The 19,053-nt window shown below is 36.5% G+C and overlaps 1 protein-coding gene across 1 annotated transcript in view; it reads left to right on the forward strand.

Annotated features, from left to right (window-relative positions):
• Positions 1–1,151: 1,151 nt before the first annotated feature.
• CFAP47 (cilia and flagella associated protein 47) overlaps positions 1,152–19,053 on the forward strand; it is a gene marked incomplete at both ends in the record, with an annotated part of 506,613 nt that continues 488,711 nt past the window's right edge. Inside the window, 8 exon segments of the mRNA XM_082864365.1 lie at positions 1,152–1,184; positions 1,186–1,310; positions 4,985–5,100; positions 10,599–10,737; positions 12,908–13,136; positions 13,489–13,649; positions 15,655–15,779; positions 18,387–18,622. Of these exon segments, the coding sequence (XP_082720491.1) occupies positions 1,152–1,184; positions 1,186–1,310; positions 4,985–5,100; positions 10,599–10,737; positions 12,908–13,136; positions 13,489–13,649; positions 15,655–15,779; positions 18,387–18,622 (1,164 nt within the window).

Genomic DNA, 19,053 nt, shown 5'->3' on the forward strand with positions numbered 1-19,053 from the left:
TGCTGGAAAGCCCTGCTTAGACTCAGTCTGACATTAAAAGCCCTGAATAATTAATTTCAACTTGACCTCCATTGTTACTCATGGAAGCTCTTTGCCCAGCAAGGCTAGCTTATTAGCTGCCTGCTGAGAGATTATTTTGCTTATTCTTTTCTCTGCCTGTCTGAGATATTCCCGCCTCCATAGGGAGCACCTTTCTTGCTTCTTCTCTACCTTTTACATCCATCCTCTAAGCCTGGGTTGAGTGTACTCCTTCTTAGCCCACAGTAATCATGTTCTCTCATGGATTTTCATGATACTTATGTCTGCATCACTCATATGACACTTGATTAGTCCCTGGCTTACATTATTTAATTTTCAAGGGATATATAGTCTGCTTCTTTAAAGAGACTATATACTCAGGAGATTCTTTCTAGTTGTGGGGAAAGAGCTTAGTTTTAGAGTCAGACAGATGTGTGTTTTGAGTCCTCACTGACACAGTGACCTTAGGTATTAATTGCACCTACAGGTCCCAGTTTCTCATCTCTACACTGGGAGCCTTAATATCAGCCTTACAGGGCTGTAGAAGTGTATTAAGTGAGCTAATAGACATCGAATGCTTTACCTACCAGACGTACTCAACACAAAGCAGTTCTTCTCTTCCCCCTTCAGATTTTTCCTGGAGTCTAGCAAATGTTTTTCAAGAACAAAAGTTCTTTCTCCTCATTGGTCTATTCCTTTTTATATTTCCTCCAAGTTATGAAGTCCAAGTCCTTATGCAGAAAGTATATAAAATGATGTATGTATTTATGATTGTATGTATATGTGCACGTTTATATTGTGTATGTATTTAGACTGAGTAACATTTTCATTAGATTGCTCTTCCCTTTTTTTCTGTATTCTAGTACCTCATACTTCTAAAGGAGCCCACAAGCATTTACATATTTCTTGACTGACTGCATTTTCAGTTTCAGTTTGTGTACCATTAAAAGCATATCTGAAGCATCTAGAATCTGATAGGTATAGATATGATCATTAAGTCTTTGCCTTTAGGGCAGGAATATTGCCTATGTCTTGATATATCTCTTGAAATAATGTATACTCCTAACTACAGTTGCTCATACTATTTTCTTATTAGGACTTAAGATGTATAATTTGATTTTTTTTTCCTCCCACTGAAGTTCAAACTGATTTTGACCAATCTGGATTAAAGCACTTGCTTCTGGCCTTCAGACGACAGCTATGGTGGAATATCATCCTGATAAGAATGAAGACACTTTTGACCAACTTCTTATTTCAATAGGAAATAAAACAATAGAGATCCCTCTAATTGGGTATGTATTCTTCATATTTCATGCTAATATTTTGAGCACTCTTCAAATATTAAGGGTCATAGTAATATTTTGTATTTTCTATGACTAATAGGGCTTTTTGTATCTACAGTTTCCTTACAACTGAACTTAAAGAACAAATTTTTAGCAAATTGTAGTGTTCAAAACAAATGGAAGACTAGTTTTCCATTATTTTTTAATTAAAATCATTAAAAAATGTCCAACAATTGCATGTTTTCTTTTTTTCCCCTTGAACTCGCTCCCTATTTTATTTCCACCATATTTTCTGTACCTTTTGATAGCAAGATTTATTAAAGAGTGCTATTTTTGCTGTCTCTACAATCTTACTTTCCATTCTCACTCCAGCAAACTCCAGAGGGGCTGTTTTCCCCGGCTTTCCAGTGAAGTAGCTCTTGCATATTGCCAGTCTGTTGATACCTCCTTTGCCTTTATCTTACTCCATTTCTCAGAAGCATTAGACACAATTAACCATTACTGCCTTTGTGGGCCACTTTATTCTCTTGATTTCCTTGCTACTACACCTCTTCAATGATTGTTCCTTCTCATCCTATGTTATTTTTTTTTAATTGAAATACAATTGACATATAACATTGTGTAAGTTGAAGGTGTACATGTTGATGTGATACATTTATATATTGCAATATATTACTATGATAGGGTTGGCTAACACCAGTATCACATTACATAGTCATCATTTCTTTCCTGGGGTGGGAACAATTAAGATCTAGTCTGTTAGCAACTTTGAAGTTTATAATACATTTTTGTTGCCTATGATCACTATGCTGTATGTTAGCTCTCTGGGACTTATTTATCTACTAGTTCCCAGTTTGTACCCTTAAACAGTATCTCTCCAATTCTCCTACCCTCCAGCCTCTGGTAACCACCCTTCTACTTTCTGTTTTTATGATGGATGTATTCCTAAATGAATTATTGTGAACCCATAGTCACATTTTAATTTAATTTTAAATTATTGTCATATTTACTTCACAGAATTTTAAATAATGCAGATGTTTGGCTTCAAAAAATCAAAATGGTGTTTTTTTGAGATTGGCTGAAAAATATGGACTGATATAATGAATATAATACAGAACTAAGTAACTGGTTTGCAGATTAACTTTAATACAAATAATTTTTTTAATACAAATAATTTATTTGACCAGGACATTGTGCTTTTCATTTTATATTGAAATAAGTATAGTTCTGTTCATTATAAAATTACCCGTTAGAGCTGCTGTTAAAATTTTTGTGTTTTTTTTCACATACATACATGCATAATCCTTCTTTTCCCCAGCAAAATATGATTCCATAGGTGTTATTCTTTTGTCTCTGTTTATCCGGCACCAGCAGAATTAATATTAGAATATTAATATTTAATATTAATATTGGTATTAGATATAAGTCTTTTTATAATTTCCCTTGCATTTTTTTATTTTCATAAACTAAATTTAGATGTGCAATTATTTGGGTTCTCAGTGTTGTTGAGAAGTTCTGCTTTCTCACAACATCCCATTCTGCATAGGAATCAAACAGCTGACACATGTTAGGAAAGGAATAAGCTACTCCTTTGCATCATTGGAAGGTATTTATTTAGCTATCAGAACATCCCCGAGTTTGGAGACCACTGGTACTTGGCATGAGTGTGTTGGTCATTCCCCTCTCCAGAATTTCCTTCAACTCTGATCCTTAGTCAGGGTTCAACTGGTAACTCATCTTGCAGAAGGCATTTGGAGTCAAGAGGCACTTCTTCTGATAGGTGGCTAGATACTTTATTGTCCTCAGAGGTCAACTGTCTTGACGTGTTGTGGTGCATATGGGGCCAGAAAATGTTTTTTATACAAGGAGAAGAGAAACCAGTAGGAAAGCCAGAGAAACTGTTATATATTGCCATTTTACCACACCCTTACTGCTAAGGTTAAACCATATATGTGTGTATGCATGTATGTACATGTATATGTGTGTGTATGTGTGAAGATTCTTAAGAAATTCTTCTTAAGATACTTTTCCACATCTAGCTAGAGAAAAAGTTTGAAAAAACGTTCAGCTTCACATCTTATATTGTTTGTGTAACTGGTTCCTCTTTTAGATCCTGTAAACTATTAATGCAATTATGTATACACATATAAATATTATTGTAAGGAGATGTACAAGGTCATTGATCTTTTCCTGTCACAAAATTACAATCTCTATGAGAAGAACATGGGTATTTCTTAGACTATGCAGCATAAGTAGGACATTCCTGGCTGATCTCTGGAATGTTTGTACCTATCCAGTAATACACAAACACATATAAACACAGATCCCAGAAAGAAGGCCCAGACCACCAATGTATAGGCAGTATTTGTAAATGTTTTGTTCAGGTATTTTTATTTATGAATTTTAGTGTGTTTGTATGTATATATGATTGTATGTATGTATGCATTTATGCTTTGGAGGTTGTATCCTAAGTGGAGTAAATTACTTAATTCATGTGTCTGGCACATAATCTTAGGACTCAATAAAGATTAGTTATTACTATATTTATTACTGATGCTATTGTTATCGTTGTTAGGTTTCTAAGGTAATGTACTTGAAGTCTAACAAAATGGATTCAAGTTTAAGTTCCCCAACGTTATATCCAGATAATTCCTTAGATAAAACATTTAAGCTTTTTAAGTCTTTGGCTTTTTATCTGTAACCTAGGAGCCGTAATATTTACCTACCTTTCAGGAAATTTGTTAACATCAAACAGGATAATATACTTAATGGTGCTTTATAAACTATAAATTATTATCCAGATATAATATATATGTATATATATATCATTATGAGATGTGTATTTAGGATTAGAATGGATTTTTTAAATGCTTATGAAAACATATGCTACAGATACGCTACAGTGAGTCCTTTAAATTGGCGACACACATGGAAAATCAATTGTATCCTTTTGTTCTTGGGCCTTGTTTTAGTCCCCAAGTGATATTTTTATAGTATCATAGCTCCTTTTATTTCATCAGATTTGGACCATCCAAACTAGTTTACTTTGTTCAGATAACTTGCACCCTTTTGGGGTCGGGGGGGGGGGGCAAAAGAATGTATTATAGGCTTAGTAGGAGATTCCAAAACAGAGTTCCAAATATATTTTGAGCTACAAAAATATTCAGATGTGTGGGTAACCTCTCAAGGTGAGTACTTGGGAAGGCATACCATGTACTTATGCATAAAGTCTGATTTCTTTATTTAAAATGTGTCTCATTATCTTTTTTTCGTGTCTTTATTTTACAGTTTGTTTTACTGACAGATGTGCCACCAGCAGACCTATAAGGAAACTGAAATATCTTTTTAGGAGTTAAGGTAAAAATATCTATATATGTCCCCCTGTGGATTTGATCATGAGGTTATAGTTGTTAAAATTCATCATATGGGGCTTCCCTGGTGGGGCAGTGGTTGAGAGTCTGCCTGCCGATGCAGGGGACACGGGTTCGTGCCCCGGTCTGGGAAGATCCCACATGCTGCGGAGCGGCTGGGCCCGTGAGCCATGGCCGCTGAGCCTGCGCGTCCGGAGCCTGTGCTCTGCAATGGGAGAGGCCACAACAGTGAGAGGCCCGCATACCGTAAAAAAAAAAGAAAAAAAGAAGAAAAAAAAATTCATCATATCATCCTCTTTTCTCCTCTTCTAGGTTGATTCTATCCTGTCAACTGGAAATTGAGTCAGAAGTTAATTTTGGGACGTTGGTTGCCAATAGTAAAGTATATTGTAAAGAGATTAATATCATTAACCATGGCAGAGTACCAGGTAAATACTTTCTGTCATATAAATTAACTTAGACTTTTGGAAGAAAATTGGTACTGTTTGAAATATATACCTTCTGCAATTAATGGATTCTCTGATTCACCCTACCCCTCCAGAAGAATTATGTTATTTGAAAAGGCTCAAAACTGAAGGTCCTTAAGTAGGATGACTGTAAAAGACTGATAGGTAATATCAGGAAAGATGAAGCTACATCCTTATGATTCTTATTAATACAACCTGACTCTCAGATGACTGATGATCTCCCTGAGGATAGAAGGCAAGGTGGTGTCGTGGAAGTGACATAGTCCTTAGAGCTTTCCAGAGATAGAATCAGGACACAGTGCCTTACTAGCTGTGTGATCTGGGGCAAGTATCTTTAAGGACATTGAACTTCAGATTCCTCATTTATAAACTGGCTAATAAAACATACTGTGGTTAATTATGTATGTACTTAAGGTTGTAATATGGTACTTGACTTATCACAAGCACTCAGTAAATATTTGTTCTTTTTCTCGATCATATTCAACTTTGAATTCACATGATGATCCCTAGAAGGCTCTTACTAACATTTTGTTGAAAGGAAAAGTGCTTCTCTCTTCTCCATACTGGATTATTTCTAGACATTCTTACTGTGACCTAAGAGTTTCCATAAAGGGATAAGTGTGCCTGTGTCTGTGTGTGTGCACATGCATGTGTGTATGCACACTCTTCATTGATGATATACTGTAGGCATAAAATCACTTATCCTTTCATTCACTTGATTGGATGGTCAGCATCTGGGATGATAAGACTCACATTTTCCCCAAGCTGAGAAGAGGACTAGCTCCAGACAGGGAGGGCATTTCTCTCTGAGACTGCTTGTTGGATACATAAAACAGGTCTTAAATCCAAACCCGTTTTACAGTAAGTGAGGACGTTCTTTGGGGTTGCTTGAATGAGCAGTGGGAATTATTAAGACAAAGGCAGTCTGTCACTTTACTGATTTCTTCTGGGATATGAACAAATAAAACTGATAGTTGTTCCTCACTGAATGTTATTCATTTCACTTTCCATGCTTTGGTTTTTAAATGGCTGAATTTCTGATGCCTGTCAGACTGTGGAATATTAGGCTCATTTGTGGGCTGACTCCAGTGTTAAGGATGAACTCTCTTATGGTCATTGACTATGGGCTGTATGGTCCTTTAGATTGTCTGGTTATAGAGCAGTGATATGTAATTGAGAGAATTTTATTTGTATTCTTTTACTTTCCAAAATCTCTCTTAACTGTTGTCCATTCCAAAACCTTTAAAGTTTTGATCATATCCTCTCTTTATTCTAAAATCTCACCAAATTGTACAGTTTTATTACTTATAAAAACTCTCTATAAGTAAAAAATACATAATTTTAATTGAATATTTAATATTATTTTACTTAATAAAAGTATATGTGTGGACCTGAGTCCCTACATTTTAGGAAAAGTAATCCACATTGACTTTTAGTATTGTATTAATATTTTGTGTGTGCATAGTATTTGTAGTTAATACTATATTGGTAAATTATAATTGAGTATTATGAAATGTTAATTACTCTTACCTTACTAACTGAAACAAATTGTTATCAATGAAACACATTTTCTTAGTGCTGACTTTGTCCCTCATTTTTGGAGTTGAATGATATTATTTTTTCCACCCTTACCAAAATTGATAGTACGTTTTATATTCACAGTAGCAAGTGCCCGTAAAGTGTCATAAAGTCCTCATTACCCACAAGCACAATATATAAATATTCATGAGAATTATAATGCATTTTCATGAAGAAAAACACTTAGGCAGAAAATAGATTCAGCAACCAAAGATGATTTTAATAAAATTTTCAAAAAAGATTTTATGTGACAAATATTTTATAGTTTTGGAGTCAAAGATCAAGAGTTTACAAACGTATATGTGTACTTAAGAAGACATTAAAAAGCCACATTCAACAGATTCATGATTTGTATAGCTTTGTTTTCTCTCTCTGGTAGTGTCACTGAGGTTATTATCTTCAGTTTTATAGAAGCCAAAGTTTATGTAACAACTTCATGATGTTTTATTTTAATAGTCTATTATGGAGTAACCATCCCTAGATTTAGCTGAAAGTTGTTGAATACATTTTGTTGTCTTGCCCCTTATAAGAATGTTTCCTAAATTTACAAAGTAGTGCTTGTCTTTTCATCTTGAAAAGACATGGTTTAATCTTTAAGATGTTTCTAATATTAGTGTTTTGTGAGCTGGGGAACTCCATGTTCTCTTTTATGTCTTTATTGTTTCTCAGTTTTTATCATTGAAGATTGAAAAAACATTATTTTAGCATGCCTTGAATTGCACACATTTCCCTCTTCCCCTCTTGAATCTTTGGGTACTTTTTCTACTACTGTGTTATGATGTAGAATAGTCTTTAAAGTCTCTAGTGTGATCTTTACATACCATTTCTGGGTTTAAACAGCTACCTTAGGACTCCTTTAGGTTTTGGGGGGTTATTTTGCCCCAAATATATGACCTTGCTCTTGCTCTTAATGTATGCTGTCCTCCTTCCCCTGATCATCAGCATCATCTCTCTACATCACTGTCTAGAAAAGCCTGGCATCATCTGTAAACCAGAAAATTTGCTAAATTGGACCAGACCCAGGAGTGGTCCTCAGAATCCTGTCTAACTACCCAGAGAAGCACCCACTACTTATTGTCAATGCATTTTTTTTGTTTTGTTTTCATGGAAACTGATGTCATGAAATCTCAACATACTTTTCATGCATAACACAATGTTAGGCATATACCAGGCATTCAGTAAGCCTTCATTTAACTGATTTGACCTGGAGCGAAGTGTTCCAGGTCCCAAATCTTGGTTACAATATTAACTGGCTGGGAGGCCCCAGACAAGGAATTTACACTTCCCGAACATTCATTGCCTCCCTTATACATTAAAGATAAACATAGCGCCTTCCTCCTATAATTGTGGTGATGATTAATAAAATGCTTAGCACACTCTCTGACATATATTGTGTTCAGTAAATATTCATTATTGATGTTAGAATTATTCTTCTTCTCCCTCCTCCTTAATTCTCTTTTGTGGACTGCTGTCCCTTTTTTCAGTACATTAGAAGTGAGTGTTCCTTAGGATTTGTCATAGACCCTCATGTTTCCTCAGTCACCCTGCTCTCCCTAGGCAATCACTTCCATTCCTGTTACTTCACTGAAGTCTGTACAAGACTGCATTTCCTTCAGGTTTTTCAGAGTTAACACGTCTAAAACTAAACTCCTCAATGTCTCCCCCAAACTTCTCCTTTTCTGTTTTTCATTGAATGTCACCACCATGTATATGGCCAAGTCAGAAATTTGGCAAATCCTTGACACCTCCCTCCTTTTCACCCTCTACCCCCTTACTCAGTCAACTATTAAATCTTGTCTGTTCACTTCCTTATATTGTGAGTAATCCTACTTTTCTCTGTCTCACTGTCACTTTTTTACAACAGTCCATAATCTTCTCTTCCCTTATAATTACATCAACTTAAATTATTTGTCTGGAGTCACCTCTTATCTCCTTCTAGTTCATTCTCCACACATCAGCCAGTTTCACATCTGAAAAGAAATGAAAATTTGATGACAAAAAATTCTTCAATGACACCCTTCTCCTAGGATGATGTTCTTGCGCCTGTTGTGAGCAATTAAAAAACCAGTCAAATATTTCATTATTACTAATGATATTAAAGTTACATAAGACACAGTAATGTTTGTGAGCTCACTGTTTTAATATATTTAAAAGATTGAACAATGTTCTTTTGTTAGGGGTTGTTCCTGAATAAGCTTTTGAACCATTCACTTAAACTCTTTTGTCAAACTACAGAAAACTCTTTTGTCAAACTACAGAAAAGTGGTTACAGTATAGAAACTATTTCACTGACTCAGACTTAACTGAACTCATATAGTTTTCTTTTCCTGGAGAATTGAGTCAATAATATTTATTCATAATGGATATAATTTTACAGAGTTTTGTTTTATATTATGACAGAAAAAAATAAGCCTTAAATATTATGTCATTAGCAAGTCTCTAAAAATGATTGGATTAACAAATTTTGTTACTGTTTGCCTTTTTCATCTGGTCATCTCTGAACCTAAAGTTTTATTATCTTTTATATTTTCAGTACTTTTATTACGCTAATATTACATTCTCCTAAGTTAACTGATTAATTTTGGAAAATGTCATCAAATGTGATTTAAAACTGGTAAATTAGGAATTTTCAAAGTTGTTTATGTTGGCAGCATGCTCATTTGTGTTAATATTGTATAATGATATCAAAGAAACTCATGACTGGTTACCTCCCATTTATTGGACATTTTGAACACTGCTTGGTGCTAGGCACCATGTGGGGTGCCAGGACCACAACGATGAAAAAGAGATAGTATCTGATCTCACCTGCATGCTCTAAGATAGGCACCAAACATTACCATAAATTATGGACCATTTCTGCTTTCAGAATAAGAAATTTTTGTGGCCTCCTCATAGGCTATTTGAGTCTAGAAACCCATTTCTTTCACCCTTTCCATATGTGAACTGCATTAATTCGTTTATAGAGTAGTGGTAGTGGCTAGAAGTGTGAGCCCTGTGGTCAGAAACATCCAAGTGAAAATCCCAGCTCTATTAGTTAGTTACTAGCTGTAGTAGTCAACTATTGCTATGTAACAAACCACTCCGTAATTCTATATCTTAAAAAAATAATTATTTTTTTAGTTTCTCATTTTTATGCAGATTAGCTGGAATTTGACTAATCTAAGCTGCATGACTCTGCTTCAAGCTGAGGCAGCTGGGGCTGATCTGTTACTCACTGAATGTCTCTGAGTCAGCTGGGTGGCTCTGCTTCACATCTGCCAATGCTGAGGCACAGGCCAACGGGACAGCAGTTTCTTAAAAGAAACACTTTCCATGGTAGAAGAGCAAGAGAACATCTGGGGATGAAGCTGACATGTTGTCACTTCTAGTCCCATGCTATTTGCCAAAGTAAATCACGTGATCAGGCCCCGTCAAGGGGTAGGAAAACATACTTAGTCCACGGGAGGGTAACAGTGGGGATGCAGAGAAGGTTAAAGAATTGGAGTTGATGATCTAATCTATCATAACAGTTGTGTATTTTTGGACAAGTTACTCAACCTTTCTAAGTGTCTGTTTCCTTCTTTATAAAATAGAGGTAATGATTGAGCCAGAATCATAGATTTCATTATGAGGACTAAATAGAATAACATATGCACAGCTCTTAGCATAAGTGTCTGAACACAGTAAGCAGACAGAAAATTTTAGCTATTGATGAGGGTTGAGTCCTAACACGAGGCTCACATTTATTGGATGACCCTAGAGACAGGACTTACAATCAAAGCTGTGATTCTTGGTCCACAATAGACCATAAACTCTGTAATGTGTCTCTGTCCTCTACTAAGAGTGTGAACATTAACATTATAAGGATCCAAATGTAAACCATCTGCTCTTGTTCTCCTTAGGTATGTTTAAAACAGAATACCAGGGCCAGTTACCCATTGTCACTTTTCCAACCAGTGGTATTGTGCAGCCCAAGTCATCAATGGTTATTAAAGTGGATTTCTGTGCAGACTGGCCCATAATTGTAAATGAAGTGGAAAAGTGAGTATATACTATGGTTCTTAATTCTAGTGTAGTGCTTAATACTTTCCTGTTTCACTTTTCATATATGCCTGTTGTATTTGAATGTATGTTAGCTTCTTCTTTCAGTCAGCATTCATTTATTGAGTATCTACTATTTGCCAAGCACTAGGGACTGAAAAATGGGAAGAACCAGAGAATGGCATATGGGTACACCTAACAGGAGCTCCTAGTTTGGATTTTGTTGGAGTCAGGGAGTGGATCAAGAAAGAGCTCCACTAAGGAGGTGATAGTTGAACCAAACACCTGTGGTTGAGTAGAAATTAGCCAGGCAAAGAGCAGTGGTGTGATTTGGGCTGAGTGTGTGTGTGTATGTATGTGTGTCTGTGTGAAGGGGAGGTGGGTATTGGTGATGAGAGTGGGTTAAATGAGTGATTTCAGGCAGTGCAAGTAGAAGACTTGAATTCCTACAGGTTAATAGACAGTGTTACACATCAAGAGATCTGAGGCAAAGAGATGGAGGTGAGGAGTGATGAGAGATGAGACCAGAAAAACAGAATGGTGCAGGGTCCAGTTAAGGACCTCATAGGACAGCATTTTTTAATGCTATATGTCTCAGTTCATTAGCAGAATGTGCAGTCACTATAATGGGTCACCACCAGTATTAAAACAATGAAATAGAAAACATCAGAATGCATCTCACATGGTAAGGGCAAGTGGCGTTTTGTAAAATTTGTGTGTGTGTGTGTGTGTGTGTGTGTGTGTGTATGTGTCCTGCATTGTAATGTAAAATGCATTTCTAACTGAAGGTCACAATTAAAAAAAATGTTTGAGAAACAGTTCTGAGCCCTGATAGGAGCTTAGGTTCTATTGTAAAGGCTGTGGAATCTCAGGAAGGTTTTAAGATGGGAGTGTCTTGATTAGTTTGCTTTTTAGAAAGGTCATGTTGATAGCAGTGTACAAAATCGAGGAGTACAGATGTGGAGTGGATAGCCTGACTAGAAATTCTAACAGTAAAGCAGAAGAGAAATAATGAAGGCCTCATTTAAGGTACAAATTGGGAGTATGGAGGGAGAGAAGTGTGCAGATTGGAGATATGTTATGGAGGTAGATTTGACTACATTTAGTGACTGGTTATAGAAAGGGAAGGTAAGAGGAGGTTCAGGTCTGTGAGAGAAGATCTTGAATTCTGTTTTGGAATGCTGGAATTGATTTGCTTTGCAGAATCCTGTGGAGCCTATTATATTTACTTATCTTGAGTCCCAGAAAAAAATTTGGTCTAGGTATATTGGTTTGAGAGTTGTCAGTTCATAAGTTGTAGATGAAGCATGAAATGTTGAAAATAACTTTGAGGAGGGTAGAGTATAAAAAAAGTAGGAGAGAAACAGCATTATTCATGGAATTTACAAAATATCCAAGTCTTAGAAGAATGAGAAGGCAGAGTCTAAATAAGTTAGAAGGAAAGCCATGAAAGTATGGTGTCAAGAAAGCTAAGGGAGGGGAGATGTGGAAAGAGATGGTATCAACCGTTCCCAATGTGACAGAGATACACAGAGATACAAAGTTAATGACTTTGGTGATGGCTGTGAATTGGTCAGTGATCTGTGATATCTGACAGGGTGAGATTCAAAAGGATTGCATTTATGCCAGAGAGGGATAAATGCGGGATGGAGAGAAGTTGCAACAGTGAATTCAAATTAGTCTGGAAAGTGAAGTTTTATGAGGGAGGATATTCATTTCAGCAAAGAAGTGGAGTTTTGCTGAGATACTTTACTTTGTAGGGAATTGGGTTATTAGGATGGGGATGAAGTTGGCTGTTGGACTTGGGGGAATGGGATGAGTTAGAAAAGAATCTCAGAATTCTAGAGCTACAGGTGACCATGTAAATCATTGGTGATATGGAAATATCAGTAAGTGATTTTTGGGGTCAATTCATGCAGTTGTTTTCCATCTTTCTTGTTTCCTGGAGACAATGAATTAGGTTGCACATATGCTATTCTACTTTGCAGATTCAGACAGACAGAAGGACATGACAGTCTCTGGCACATACGTGAAAGGAACTGCTCTTAGTCCTTTGAATTTTAATTATTATGTGATTTTATAAAATTTCTGTTTATATAAACATTTAGGAGAAAAATAAAATATATAGAATTCTAATTAAAATATGTATGTATAATTCATTATCTTGTAGAGTGAGTTTGCGAGATCGTCCAGACATATTCTTGAATGTCAAAGCTCATGTTGTTGAGCAGATTATTGAATTGTTAAACATGAGTAATGATAAAAAGTTGGAAGGCATAAGCTTTGGTCCTGTTTTCTTTGGAATGTCAAAGATTGAACATGCACTTCTATACAATAATAGCCCAGAACCTATAAATTGGGTAGCCATAATGCAAGATGATTCTGTTGGAGAAGAATTGGTAAGTAAGTAGTGCAACTTACTAATAACCAACAAGCTGTTTAATTTTTCTAAATATGTTTTAACATGAAGATAGATATGATTTCATTTCATGTGTCTCCAAGGGTGACCTAAAAATGTTCAGTAAATTCAGCTGACATTGATAGTAATCTATATCTGTTCTTATTCATTTTTCAATAGTTCTTTTAATTTTATGAGGTGCCTTGATCAAATTTATGTATGTTACTGTTAAAACATACATATTCTCTATATCTAGACTCTGGAATTTCAATAATTATTTTATGACTTAATCTTAAAATATTTTATTTTGTGTTTTGCCTGAATATTCTTTTATTTCTGATTTTATATTACAGGGTACAAATATTCAACAAAGAACAGATGTTGCTTTAAATAATCTAACCTACTTAAGGAAAATAAAGAACATAGATATTACCACATTTATCTCCTATGTTCCTAATGAAGGGAGGTTACAGCCTTATCAAAAGATTTTAATTACATTTTGTTTCAGCCCAAAGTAAGCAAAAATTAATTCCAATATGATGTTACTTATTAATGGAAAGTATATTAACCATACATTCATCAGATTGATTTTAATAGTAAAACTTGGTGGGCTTCCCTGGTGGTGCAGTGGTTGAGAATCTGCCCGCCAATACAGGGGACACGGGTTAGAGCCCTGGTCCGGGAAGATCCCACATGCCACGGAGCAGCGAGGCTGCCACAGCTGCTAAGCCTGCGAGCCACAACTACTGAGCCCGCATGCCACAACTGCTGAAGCCCGCGTGCCTAGAGCCCGTGCTGTGCAACAGGAGAGGCCACCGCAATGCGAAGCCCACGCACCACAATGAAGAGTAGCACCTGCTCGCCGCAACCAGAGAAAGCCCGTGCACAGCAGCGAAGACCCAACACAGCCAAAAATAGATAAATAAAATAAATTTAATTAAAAAAAAAAACTTGGCAGAAGGCACAAATTGGGTTTTTCTTATTATGGTTCTAAATATTTCTAACATGGTTAATATTATTTCCAGTATTTAAAAATGTTTCTAAATACTTCATTTTAAATTAAAAATCTCTCCAGACCTTGTGGAAATGAGGTGATGGAAGTTTTGGGTTGCTTTGGATTTTGGCTGCAAACCAATCTATTCAACCAAGACCTTGTTGTCCCTGCAGAAATAGTCAGGTGATGGCCAGGGGCATGCAGTATGTTCTAGATGCCTCCAAAGAGGATGCAGTGCTCCTGCCAGGGCCAAATGCTTACTGAGTATCAGGAATATTAAGCCTAAAGCAGCTGCTGGGATCAACCACACTTGCTTGCTGAAACTCATACAGACGTTTAGGGCTTTTGCCAATGTATATTTTTCCCTGTACTTGGTTTGATTATTTAGTTTGAAAATATATTTGGCAATGCTGTTTTAAATATATAGTAGCAATTTCAGCTACACTTGAGAGGTTGCAGTGTGTGACAGCAACCGATCCAATTGTCAGTATGCTTACCCTTGTTTGTAAGAAGGCAATGTTTAATGTACTTCTCTCTGTGGCAGCAGGGTCACTTGGTGATACCAACTGTCCGATGAAGATTGAGTTGTGGTTTAATTTAAGGAGGGTAGTAAATCAAGTAATTGTTCTATTTGTACAACCTATAATTGCCTTGTTAATCATCTCTTCATGCAGGAAACTTCTTTGGTGAATCTGTAAGAGTCTGTTTAAGACACAATCTTTGAAATTCTAAATATTCTTTTCATGGCAACATGTTCATTTTATTTGAGAGTCTAGCATGAACACATAGGAATAAATATGATTTGTAGTCTTAGTTAAAGATGTTCTCACTATGCTATTTTGTTTCCTATGTAATATTTCACATCAGCCTTTTGTGTGTATGTTTGAGTATCCGCTGCTAAAAAGCTGAGCTCTAGGTAAGGCAAGTAAAGATTGCTAGTGCACAAGCCTGTGATGTAACCCATCTCTGTCTTTGGTCCTACTTCCCTTCTTCTCATCTTTCCTTTGCTTTTCTCCTCTGCCAAGGTTTGGCTGTTACCAAATCTTATTCTCCAAATTACTTGTTCTCCTCTAACAAGAATGTGGCTAACAATATGTGCCTAGTCCATGGGAGGAGACAGGTACATACGAGAGGTTTGCAGTTTCACCCTGGTGTAAGAAGGACTATTGTAGAGAATTGAACAGAGACCTTAGCTAGCAATGAAGTTTGCCTGGAATGAAAATCCTTTACATAGAAAGTGGCATTGGAGGCAAGACCTTGACAACTTAGTATATTTAAATTCCTCTTATCTTACAAATAACATCATGAAGTCATTTTTTGGATGTTCACATAATATGAGTATGGTCTTCTTTTTGGCAAGTCTCAATGTCTTGTGCAGTAATTTTGGAAAATGGATCACAGTCACCTTTTTATTCCTGAATTTCGTCTGTTTGCATAGATTTAAGTATTGGGTTGAAATTCCCTTTTGAGAGATAATAAAGTTATCATCTTTGCTTTAGAAATAACTGACTGTGATTTTTTACAGGCTAATCATTAATGGTCAAAAGGATGATCCTTCACACAGGCAAGACTATGCTCTCTTTTTGAGATTTGAGTCTGTAGGAAGTAAAGATGGATTTTTGAGAGATGATAACAATAAAACCATCAACAGTAAGTACGAAATGAACATTATCATCAAATGTATAGCTGTTTAAATTGTTTAAAAGTTTGGACAGCAATATTTGTAGAGGCAGTTTAATAAAAATATATAATTCTGGACTACAATAAAAATGCAAACATTTGAGAGACCTTAACATGTCTTCTGTGGCACATTGAGAAAAGTCAGCCTCAGCATCATTTACATGATAATTTTCCAAGTTAGAATTTAGATGACTTTATTATTTTATTTTATTATTATTTTTTTAATTATTTATTTATTTAGTTTTGGCTGCATTGGGTCTTGGTTGCTGCACACGGGCTTTCTCTAGTTGCAGCGAGCGGGGGCTACTCTTCGTTGCTGTGCGCGGGCTTCTCATTGCGGTGGCTTCTCTTGTTGTGGAGCATGGGCTCTAGGTGCAGGGGCTTCAGTAGATGTGACACATGGGCTCAATAGTTGTGGCTCGCAGGCTCTAGAGTGCAGGCTCAGTAGTTGTGACGCATGGGCTTAGTTGCTCTGCGACTTATGGGATCTTCCTGGACCAGGGCTCGAACCTGTGTCCCCTGCATTGGCAGGCAGATTCTTAACCACTGCGCCACCAGGGAAGTCCCAACTTGATTATTTTAAAATAACATTAGATAAACATGATGATGTAGAGTTAAGGGAATAAAAAAAGAAAACACACAAAAAAACCCCTGCCTTCTTTTCTTTGTAAGCCTAGGTTATCTCTTAGAGATTAATATGGGAACAAATGACCTATTTCATCTTTACCAAACCTTTTGCTCTGTTAGAATCTATATAAAGAGACAGTCACTTTATTTACTAGTCACCCTATTTACTAGAGCTCTAGTAAATAGAGCGTAATATCCTGCTATAGGATATTGATAAGTGCATGTGCTTTGCAGGCCACACGTAAAGGTGCAAGACACTTTTTACATTTTTGGGTAACGTTGGATGCGTTGCAGTGAGAAAAATGGAATTGGACTTCAGTTTAGCAAGAAAGATCAAAGAGAAAAATAATAGGCAGATGACAGATGAAATCCAGAAAGATGAGCCATGGCTAGTCAAGAGTGTAGAAGATTTACATGTTGGTACAAGTGATGTCACTGAGCAGAGTTGAACTGTGTTCCTAGGGCAGAAATTGATTGCTCTGTTACTACTTATGCCGCGGTTCGTGATATGGAGCTCTGTCTGCTGATCATAGACAGAACATTTATTCTAGGCTTGCAAGTTAATCTAGTTTTCAATGGCTAGAGATACAGATGCTAGGTTTTCCTTAGAGTCTAGGATTGGCTAGTAAGACCAAGAGTGAAGAAATATAAACTCTGTTTATGGGATTCTAGTTACATTGCTTTCTCTGCAAAACAGTTCTTTCACTTAATTAGAGCTCACAATTCATAGGTACTAGCTTCTTTCTAGTATCTCCTAAACTTCATATTTATGTTATTGCTCAGCTTATATTCCATCATCCGTTATTTTAATCACCTTTTCCCTAGTATATGTAAATCTCTTGGCTCAACTCCCATTTTGGCTGAGTGGAAAACCTCTAATCTGATTAAATTCAACTCTTAGCCTACTCTAGCGCTGCACCTGGGAAGCTAATTGCGCTGGCGACAAACACAAAACCAGGCTGTGAGGTTTCACTTTTTATCTATAACCACTAATCCCAACTGAGTCCTGGTGTTTGCCATTCCTGCTGTGTTCCTGCCATGCATTCACTTTCTTTCGATTTGAGATTAGTGTCACACAGCTTCTCTTCTCCCCTCAAAACTCCAGTCCTTCCTCCTTCATCTTCACTCTAAGGTTACAAATATATTAAGTGACCTATTAAGACATTTCCACTTGGATGTCTACTAGACATCTCAAACTTAACATGTCCAAAAAAAAACTATTGGTTTCCCTGTAACCTATCCCTCCTGAAGTCTTTCCTGTCTCAAGAAATGAAAATTCCATCACTTCAGTTGCTTATGCCAAAAACCTTAGCATTATCATTTATCATGTTCAATCTCCTATTCTACATGCAATCCGTCAGCAAATTTTGTTAACTGTACCCTCAAAAGTATATCTTAAGTCTGATCATTTCTCACCATTTTTCTACTGCTCTTCCTGCAGCCATACTTCGTTCCTGGGGTTTTTTTTTTGAGCATGCCAAGCCATTCCTAACTTAGAGTCTCTGTACTTGCTGTTTTCTCTGTTTAGAATACACTTTTTTTCTGGATTTTTCACATGATTTTCTTCCGGAGTCCCTTATATCTTTGCTCACACGTCTCCCTATCGGAGAGGTCTTTTGGGACTTCCCCATATAAATGAGCAGCCCCAAAACATTGTACGCTGTCTTACTCTACCTTATCTATTTATTTTATTGTCAGTGTCACCTCACTAGAATGTAAAACCCATGAGAGGAAGGACATTGTCTATTTTATTCACTGCTGTACCCCCAAGGCCTAGAAAAGTCCCTGGCACAAAGAAGGCCCTGGCACTCAATAACTTTGCTGAAGGAAAGATTGAATGAGCTACCCATGTCTCATCAAGTCTTTCAGATGACACTATTTGGACTGAGCAAATATATTCTGGAGTCCCAAAACACTTTTAATGTTAAAAAGCTATTATTGCTTTTACAGGTGATCGATTTCAGAAAGTGGAATTAGCCCTGACAGGCTCAGGACTTCCTGTCTTATTACAGTTTGATCCGGGAAGGGTCCTTAATTTTGCACCTTGTTTCATAGGTGGACGTTCAGAGATTCAGTGTATTATGCAAAATCGATCCAAATCACTTCCTGTGATGTACCACTTTAAAAAAACTGCACATTTTAAAGTTGATCCTCAAAAGGGCAAGATTGATGAAGGATGTATGCAGGTAAGATAATCATTCTGTGCTTTCACATGCTTTAAATATTTTAAGGTTTGCTAAAAAGCCATGCAGAGGATTAAAAGCTACATTTGTTGTACCAGTGTTTATAAATTTTATCTCTTTTGTGACCTAGTTATGAATACTTTTGTATTGGTACCTATACAATACCCATAATTATTTGTTAAGTGCCTTTCATATGCCAGGAAAAGCACTTGACACTGTAGGGAATGTAAAGTACAAAACATAGTTACTGCTTCTAAGGATTTTTTTTTTTTTTTTTTCTGAGAGAATATTTATTTACCTATGTGCCCAGGAGTTTGGCCCCTAAACTTAAATATCCAGCATGGAGCTTTGGCCCTCCCACACGAGGGTGGATGCAGGAATGGGTCCTGGAGCCCTTGTCTAGGGCAGTAGAACCCAGGAACCAGAGATGGGAT

The sequence above is a fragment of the Leucopleurus acutus genome (assembly GCF_964270905.1).
Source record: "Leucopleurus acutus genome assembly, chromosome: X".
Classification (NCBI taxonomy): Eukaryota; Metazoa; Chordata; class Mammalia; order Artiodactyla; family Delphinidae; genus Leucopleurus; species Leucopleurus acutus.